This window comes from Telopea speciosissima, unplaced genomic scaffold (assembly GCF_018873765.1).
Source record: "Telopea speciosissima isolate NSW1024214 ecotype Mountain lineage unplaced genomic scaffold, Tspe_v1 Tspe_v1.0354, whole genome shotgun sequence".
Taxonomy (NCBI): Eukaryota; Viridiplantae; Streptophyta; class Magnoliopsida; order Proteales; family Proteaceae; genus Telopea; species Telopea speciosissima.
In genome coordinates, this window is record NW_025317690.1 from 8,492 (window position 1) to 18,313 (window position 9,822).

The window sequence follows — 9,822 nt, forward strand, 5'->3', positions numbered from 1 at the left end:
TGAACAGTCTGAAGAGATCTCATTACTTCGAGAGTTCGAGGAGGCTCGCTGGAGTCACTGCTCAGTCGAGACTTGAGGAGGCTTTGGTTGCTCTGCTGGAGTGCTGCTCTGGGCATCGCAACGAAGCTTAGCCAGGAACGGTCCAAAGGGCGAAGCCGTAAAGGGGAAAGGGAAGTGGGAAACTGGGTTACTCCGTTACTGTGAGACTGAAACTCTGAAAGTCAAAAGCGTGAAAGGTTAAGGAATTAGGGATTTAGGGTCTTAGGAGTTAGGGTTTAATTTTACAAATATACCCCCCAATATGGTACAATTTTGGTACCATTTCGGTATAACGGTATGGTTTTGGTACATATCGACGGTATTGTACCCAATATCGATACCGTACCTTACCATGGTCAATACCGTTTGGCTATACCATACCGTACCGTACCATTTTTGCAACCGTACGGTTTGGTATGGTTTTACGCGGGCGGTTTCAATTTTGGTACACGATTTTGGTTCCAAATTGACACCCTTAATTACAAAGATAAAGTTTATTGTAACATTATACTTTTATATAGGAATTGCAATCTCAGTGTGATATATTATTGCAACTCCAATGAGTTACATACTGAGGCCAATTGGTGAATATGTTTACAATGATGAAAGCATTGACGATCAAAATTATAAACTCGAAATAATTATCAATAACCGGAGGTAACTCCAGTCTGTGTTATGGAATGACCAAACTTTGATGACTAAAGATTTCAATGTCATCAAGCGAAGGGTGGAATACCTTCAATTGCATACTACCCGCATCAAAAGCATATTTAATCGGTGGACAAACCAAGTCCAATGCCTTAGATAAGGCACTGTAAATGTATGTTCTTGTTTAACCTCAGTACTTACTATTAGATATATATCTTGATGTTATTGAGGCATGTCAAACTATTGTTTTAAATGCTAATAGTTTGATTCTTGCCCCAGCCGATCAACCATGGTTGGACATCATCCGAACACCTATCAGCGGATGAATGCTTGAGGACGTACTAATACAACCTCCACTTCTAATCCCCCAAATGTTGACCAGTCTCAAAGGGAGGATACTCATGAAAATCCACCGAACCTCACAACCCAGGATGTTACCACTATTGTAGACCACATGATGGACCAGCAGCAACAACAAATGCAACAATTCATAAGCACCATGGCCATGTAATTGCAAACTGCCATGAGCACCATGCAGACCCCTATAGCTGCTCCTAATGTTCCAGCAACTCCTGCTACCCAAGTGCCTCTGCAGCTCATGTTCCACCAATGGGACCTCCTGCCCAAGCTGCTTCTGCAAGTGATGCCACAGGCCGCTTAATGGAAAGATCTTAAAGATCCAGCCCCTTACTTTTGCTGAAATCTCTAAGGATTCCCTCCTACTAGTAAAGTGGGTTAAAGAAATGGAGAAAGCTTTTGAGTTCTTAGGCTACAATGAAGAATAGAAGATTTCTTGTGCAAGGTATAAGCTTCAGCAAGAAGTAGAAGCCTAGTGGTAGATCACCAAGCCCATTTTGGCTGCCCGCCCACCCTGTTCTAACCTAGGAAATTTTCAAGGAAGCCTTCTTTGGCAACTATTTCCCTAGTAGTGTGAGAAAGAAGAAGGAAGTTGAACTCATGGAGTTAATTCAGGGACCCAGATCAGTGCTAGAATATCAACAGAAGTTCGAAGAACTCTTTTTCTTTGCCCCTCCCCACTTAAACACTGATGAGGTAAAAGCACAGAAGTTTGAAGATGGATTGAGGCCATCCCTTGCTACAGTAATGATCACCCACAAGGCTCAGGGTTATTCAGAAGTTGTACAACTAACGAAAAGGATTGAAGATAAACAGAGAGATGCCTATCTGACCAATCTAGGGTCTTGCAAGAGATCAGTACCCTTTGCAAACAGGGAATACAACAAATTTCCTAAGCCAGTCTACTACAGCTCGGCCTCTTCTCAGCCTCAAAGGGGGGCTACAGAGTCATCAGCTCCCAAGCCAGTGTATGCAAATCCCAACACCAAGGCTATAGAAGCTCCGACAAATGTAGCCAGCCAAGAAGCCAAGTGCTATAATTGTGGCCAAGCAGGCCACTATTTAAGATCCTGGTTCAATCGGAGACCCCCATTGCCTCATCAACAATAAGGCAACTAGCCTCAAGGTCGAGTTTATTTTGTCATTGTTGGGGATGTTGAGGCAAGTCAGACTATAGTTATAGGTATAAATTCTTCCTATACTTTTCCTTATACTCATTGTTTGGTAACATATATGCATTCATCAAGTCTTTGTCAAATAGGTACCATTCTTGTCTGTGCATCGCCAGCATATACACTATTTGACACTGGAGCCACACACTCGTTTGTGTCTCCATCTTTTATAAAAAGAATGGGGATTACACCCAAGAGTTTAATAAGTGGTTTGACGATTAGCACACCCAGAGGATTGACAATAGAACTAAACAGTATGTATGAACCATGCCCTGTAAGGATTGCTGCCCGAGAAATGATAGCACATCTAATCCAACTTGATATGACCGACTTTGATGTCATATTGGGTATGGATTGGTTAGCAGCATACAAAGCGAATGTGCTTTGTGCAAAAAAGAAGATTGTATTCTAGCCTAGAGGAGAACAAGGGTTTATATTTGTGGGAGACAAGAAGAAAAAGTCCACGAAGACAGTTATCTCAGTACTTCAGATGAAGAAATTGCTTAACAAGGGTTGCCAGGGATACCTTGTCTCAGTGATGGACACAGAGACCAAGGTTAGGCCTATGTTGGAAATTCCTATTGTAAGGGAGTTTTCTGATGTTTTTCCTAATGATTTAACAAGTCCACCTCCACCAAGGGAGACTGAGTTTATAGTTGATTGCTTGCTAGAGTAGCACCAGTGTACAAGGCACCGTACAGAATGGTGCCAAGTGAATTGAAGGAATTGCAAGCTCAACTACAGGACTTGCTAAGAAAGGGATTTGTAAGGCCAAGTGCCTCACCTTGGGGTGCACCGGTATTATTTGTGAAAAAGAAAGATGGGAGTATGCATATGTGCATAGACTACCAAAAACTGAACAAGTTGACAATCAAGAATAGGTATCCTTTGTGAAGGATTGATGACCTCTTCGATCAGCTACAAGGTGCAAGGGTGTTTTCGAAGATTGATCTCAGATCTGGATACCATCAACTTCGAGTCAGGGAAAGTGATATCAATAAGACAGCTTTTCGAACTTGATACGGGCATTACGAGTTCTTAGTGATACCTTTTGGCCTTACTAATGCGCTGACAGCTTTTATGGAGCTAATGAATTGGGTTTTCCACAATGTCTTGGATAAATTTTTTATTGTATTCATAGATGACATCTTGGTTTACTCTAAGAATGAAGAACATGCCAAACACTTGAGTTTTATAATGCAAAAACTAAGGGAGAAACAGTTGTATGCCAAATTCAGCAAATGTGAATTTTGGCTACCTCAAGTTGGGTTTCTGGGCCATATTGTTTAAGCAAAGGGAATTGAAGTGGATCCTGCTAAGATTGAAGCAATTGTGAACTGGGAGACACCCAAGTCAGTGACAGAAATAAGGAGTTTCTTGGGATTGGCTGGCTATTACAGAAAGTTCATAGAAAACTTTTCTAAGATAGCAATGCCTATGACTCAATTGATGAAGAAAGGTGTCAAGTATGAGTGGACTGAGGCTTGTGAGAAAAGCTTTCAAGAGATAAAACAGAAGCTAGTGGCAGCCCTTGTTCTGATTGTTCCAACTGGCATTGAAGGAATGGTCGTGTACACCGATGCTTCCAAAGTCGGACTAGGTTGTGTACTGATGCAACATGGGAAGGTTGTCGCATATGCTTCACGACAATTGAAGGAGTAAGAGAAGAATTACCCCCACACATGATTTGGAATTGGCTGCAGTGGTCTTTGCCTTGAAGATTTGGAGGCATTACCTCTATGGGGGAAGATAAAAATTTACACAGATCATAAGAGCCGTAAATATTTTTTCACCCAGAAGGAATGAGATAGAGAAGATGGCTGGAACTTGTAAAGGACTATGAATGTGAAATCCTCTACCATCCAGGCAAAGCCAATGTGGTGGTTGATGCTTTGAGTATAAAATTATCAGACTGGTCAATAGAGATGATACACTTGAACAAGCATCTAGTGAAGGAGTTCAAGGATCTGGATATGACCTTTGTGAGGGGAAATACCACTAAGGCTCTAGCCACGCTAACTGTGGAGCCTTCACTTAGAGCACGGATCATTTCAGCCCAATCCTCTGATGAAGAATTTCAAAGGATAATGGAAGAGATCAAAGAGGGTAGACAGAGGGACTTGGACTTTACTTTAACTCCAAGTGGTGTCCTCATGTCCAGGGGCAGATTGTGCATACCTGCAGTTGATGACCTAAAAACTTTAATGTTGAAAGAAGCACACCAATCTTTAGTGTCTATATATCCAGGGAGTACTAAAATGTACAAGGACCTGAAGCAGTACTTGTATGGTATAGAATGAAGAATGATGTAGCGGCATTTGTTTCCAAGTGTTGAACCTGCCAACAAGTCAAGGCCATTAGACATCGACCTGGTGGATTGCTACAACCATTGTCTATACTGGAATGGAAATGGGAATAGATTACAATGGATTTTGTTATAGGCCTGCCTCGCACTAGGAAGGGCATGGATACCATCTGGGTGGTTGTAGACAGGCTGACAAAAATAGCCCATTTTATCCCCATAAAAATCACTTATTCCATGGATAGGCTAGCTAAGTTCTATAGTAATAACATTGTCCGATTGCATGTAATACCAGTAAATATTGTGTAAGACAAGGATTCCAGATTTACATCAAGATTTTGGAAGAGTCTACAGAGTGCAATGGGTACCAAGTTGAACCATAGCTCAGCACATCACCCTGAAATAAATGGCCAATCAAAAAGAACAATTCGGACCTTGGAAGACATGCTTAGGGCATGTATATTAGAGATGAGTGGCAGCTAATAGCTACCAAGCATCCATTGATATGACTCCTTTCAAGGCACTGTATGGAAGAACTTATCGCACCCCATTGTATTGGGATGAAGATGGTGAGCGACTCACTCTGGGTCCAGAACTGGTCCAAAATACTTGTGAGAAAGTTGATCTTATTACAGAAAAGATCAGGGTTGCCCAGTCGCAACAGAAAAGCTATGCTGATAAGAGAAGACAGCTCTTCCAATGCAATGTTGGAGAGAAGGCTTTCCTAAAAGTATCTCCAATTAAAGGAGTTGTACGCTTTGGTAAAAGAGGGAAGCTCAATCCAAGGTACATTGGTCCCTTCGAGATCCTAGCCAGAGTTGGGACAGTGGCCTATAAGCTAGCACTACCTCCATCACTTGCAAGTGTGTATGATGTCTTCCATGTTTTGAGGCAGTATATACCTGATACTACACATCTCTTGCCTCAGCAACCTGCTGAACTTGTTACTGATTTGACATATGAGGACGTACCAGAAGAAATCCTTGATAGGAAATAACACAATTTACGGAGCCATACCATCTCTTATGTTAAAGTCAAATGGAGTAATCACTCCCCTGGTGAGGCATCTTGGGAGCGAGAAGATGTAATGCGGGAAAGATATCCTTGTCTTTTTGACTTACCAGGTATTTCAAATTTTGAGGACAAAATTTATTATAAGGTTAGGGAAGTGTGAAACCCATCTCTAATTTGAACTTTTTCAAACTTGTGTGATTACAGGTTCTAGGTCAGTGTCTATGCTTGCCTCTATGTTATGGGCTACGTCAGTGGTGGACTCGGAGCAATCCATTGACTCACCTATGGAGGATTCTGAGGAGTCAGCACAACTAGCTATCCTTGAGTCTGAGAATCCTATCGGGTCCTAGCATATCAGCTTCATATGCCAAACATGCTGGATCGAGCATATGCTGAACCTCACAATCTCTTAGGCCAGATTAGAGGTAACAATCTATTTCTTATATATATGTGTATGGTATAATAGTTTAATTAATGTAGAGTAAACATCTAGTAGACCCCCTGAGGTTTGTTGACCTATCTTGTAGCCCCCCTAGGAACTAAAACCTTACTTACAGACCCAGAGAACAGACAAAAAACTTATTCCATTATAGTCCACAGTTAAGTGATGATGTCATCATTTTATGTCCCAAAAATACCCTTGTACATGTTTAATGAAAAGGTTAAAAAGTGGAATTTACATTTATGTCCTTATATCATCTTTAACCTTAGAAAAGAAGACCGTTGCAAAGAAGACCGTTGCAAAGAAGACCGTTGAAGGAGCTGCAGGCAATGTGATGAAGAGCTTCTCTATTTAATAGCATCTGTTCATGTGAAATTTGGAGCTCCTCCATGTTAGCATCATTTGCCCCAAGCAAAATCTGAAGGTCCTTTATGTTAGCTTCATCCCTATGTTAAATCCGAAGCTCTGACTTTTCTCTCCGGTCACTGAAATTCCGATCAATAATTTTGGCAACAGAAGAGTCTTTACGGTGAGTAAAGTAAACCCCTTAACCTCTATTCTTCTTGGAACTTGGTTGTTTATTTTGTTCACCTCATCACATCAACCGTAAGAGAAGAGAATGGAACCCTAAGTTGGTTATAATTTTCCCCAATTGAGAAATTTCTTTTTTAAGTGAATCCAATTTGAATTTTTTTTCTAGTTAATATTCCCTTCTCATTCCAGATTTTTGAATTTGTCCCACTTTGGTTCCATCGACTAAAGTGAAAAATTGGAACTCTTGACACTAATTTTTGAATTTTTTTTCACTATTGCAGATAAGAATGGCCTCAGCTTCTAGTACAAACAGTACCTCAGGTTATATCAAATTTGAGAACAAGAAATGCCACTGTGGACGTAGAACTAGAGTGAAGATATCGGAATCGGAGAAAAATCCAGGAAGGCTATACTACAAATGTGAAGTGGATGGCTGTAACTTTTGGAAATGGGTGTACCCAAATGATGTTCCAATAAGGTCAGCTATGTTGATAGAATCGGCAAGGAACAACCCTGTTTCTAACAAACTTGTGGTTGGTGGAAGTAAAAATGAACAGCTCCATTTGAAGAGCATAGTGAATCAAATGCACAAGATGCTTGTTGTAATGATGTTTGCTATTCAATTTATATTAGTGTTGTCTATTATTAACTTTGTAGTGATGATTGTAAAATAATAGATGGAAGTTGTATTACATTTCGTTTGATGTTCTATGGATTGGAGTCTGGTTGATTGTCAAGGATGGGAAATAAATAATAGGTGGTAGATCCCCTCCCAACATCTGAATCCCTTCAAAGATTTTAAAAACATCAAAACAAGTCCATGAAAGAAGAGTAGTCCACACTTCAGGACTACATAGCTAATCCCCTATTCTCTTATGGCTACTATCATCCAATTATAGGATACCAAATCTGTTTTGGCCTAAGTTGTATAATCATAATTAAAGTCACAAATGATGTAATACATACACACAAGCATGCATTCATTTAGATGGACTTTAGGAGGTTTAATTAACCCAATCCATATGACCAAACCAATTTGGAATCATCCAAGTAAGTCCAACAAAGGACTTAACATGGTTCAGCAGAATTTGTTGATCCGGCATGCCGAATCTGTTTTAATCTGTTTAATACAATCTCAAGGTTTGTTCTTAGAGAGCAAACAGAATGTGCCGAATCATGATCCGGCATACCGAATTACAATCCAACATGCCAAATCATGATCCAGCATACCAAATTGGCACATGACTATTATAAATTAGCCATTGGTCAACGGATATATTCCATGATCCGGCATACCGAATTAGGAAGCGGCATACCGAATTGGAAAACAGCATACCGGATTAGGCAAGCAGCAACAAGCAAGCAGCAAATCCTAGGCATATGCACATCAATATCCCTATTGAAAACAACTGAAAAATAAGACCATAATAATATGCATTCAATCCCATGGGAGCACTTGATTTAACAACATCTATCACACCAAAGTGTTAATACAAATTCTAAAAAAAAGAGTCAAACTTTCAAAGTACCACAACCAATCCAAGTACATGATACAAACACAACATCCACTTCAAAGTCATAATACAAACAACCCTAATAAAATTCACTACAGCACAACACTAAACTAAATAAAAAAAAATCTCAGTTCTTCTTCTTTGCTCTAATCTTTGTTGCAGCTACATCCATTTTGGCTCGTGTCCTTGCTTGGCTACTCTTCATAATGGTAGCTGAAGAAGACTATGACCTGGTCACTCTCTGAGAGTTGCTGATATCACCCTGGCTCATATTATCATGAGTTCTCTACATAAGCAATAAATATATATGGTTAGTTAAACATGCAAATACAAGTGTTACAGGTATATATTGAAGCATAAATAGTTATAGTTATACCTCCACACCAACAGTCTGACTAGTAGATGCCTTGTTGACCTTTATTGGAGGTCCCTTACATTTTCTCTTATTATGACCTACCATGTTGCATCTGCTACATCTGAGGCTTGTTGATCTCTGACTGGATTCCCCAGTAGGTGCTTCATTAGGATCCTTTCTCCTACTTTTTGCTGGTCTACCTTGAATCCTCCTCAGCCTTGGAAGCTGAACCATACCAACAGGACCATCTTCTCTCAAATCAGTCAGATCATCTTGAGGATGGATCATCTCCCTATAAGCTTCCATGTTTAATGTCCACAGTGTAATATACATCACAGCAGTCTTCAATTTGATACCTCTTCATTGCAATTGCTGATGCAGCATGCTTGCAAGGTAGTCCAGTGACATCCCAAACTTTATAAGTACATGACCATTGTCTCAATTTTACCACAAACCTTCTTCCAGTAAGCTCTATTACCTCAAATTCATCATCAGCACCACCATGACTAATGCAATCCCTTGATGCTTCCTGGATTATGATTATTTTCTTCCTCACCATTGGTGTAAGTGTACCCTGGAAGCTTTGACCCTTTTGAAACTTATGATACATTCTATCCATGTTTTTCAATCTAAGGGTATCAATTAAGGTGAGAATGCATTTTGTCCTAACGGTTGATACCCATTGGTTAAATGATTCTGACATGTTGTTGGTAATATGGTCACTCATTGCTCCAGCATCAAAACCATGTCTAGCCCACATACTTTTGGGATCTTTCATCAATCACTCATACACTGTATTATCCATGGTTTTGATGGCATTCATTGCACTTTCAAACTGATTCACAGTACATACTGAAGTTGCAGTCCAAAAGTGTTTTCTAAATGCATCACCTAGATATGTTTTCTTGAAATTCTGATAAAGATGGCGACTACAACACCTAATGTAGGCATTAGGGAAGACTGAAGCAATAGCATCTGCTAGACCCTACAAACATAAACATGCATTTTATATATCAGTTACATATTATTAATACATTATTAAGCAAATGACATGATTTAATAAGAAAGTATAGTACATACCTTTTGTTTGTCTGACATGAAAGTCAACATCCTATTAGCATCATCCGAGTCTATGATATTATGTAACAAATTCAGAAAAAACAACCAACTTTCTTTGCACTCAACCTCCATTACAGCATATGCAACAAGGAACAACCCTTTGTTCCCATCCACTGATATTGCAGACAATAGTACTCCACCATATCTACCCTTGAGGTGGCATCCATCAAGACCTATAAATGGTCTGCACCCCTTCAAGAAATCCCTTGCACATGCTCTGAAACAAATAAAAACTCTCAAAAACACAGGATTGACTATGTCCAACTCATGCTCTTGTCTACTCTCATACTCTATTATGAATATACTCTCAGGGTTTTTCTCCAAAA

The 9,822-nt window shown here is 39.8% G+C and overlaps 1 protein-coding gene across 1 annotated transcript; it reads left to right on the top strand.

The window, feature by feature from the left end:
* The first annotated feature begins 5,023 nt into the window (after positions 1–5,023).
* On the top strand, positions 5,024–5,515 carry LOC122648000. The gene has a single exon (XM_043841281.1). The coding sequence runs from the start codon at positions 5,024–5,026 to the stop codon at positions 5,513–5,515; it is 492 nt and encodes a 163-aa protein (XP_043697216.1).
* The last annotated feature ends 4,307 nt before the right edge of the window (positions 5,516–9,822 follow it).

Bases quoted from the DNA above. Each gene is read 5' to 3' on its own strand.
- LOC122648000 (XM_043841281.1), top strand. From the start codon at position 5,024: ATGACTCCTTTCAAGGCACTGTATGGAAGAACTTATCGCACCCCATTG.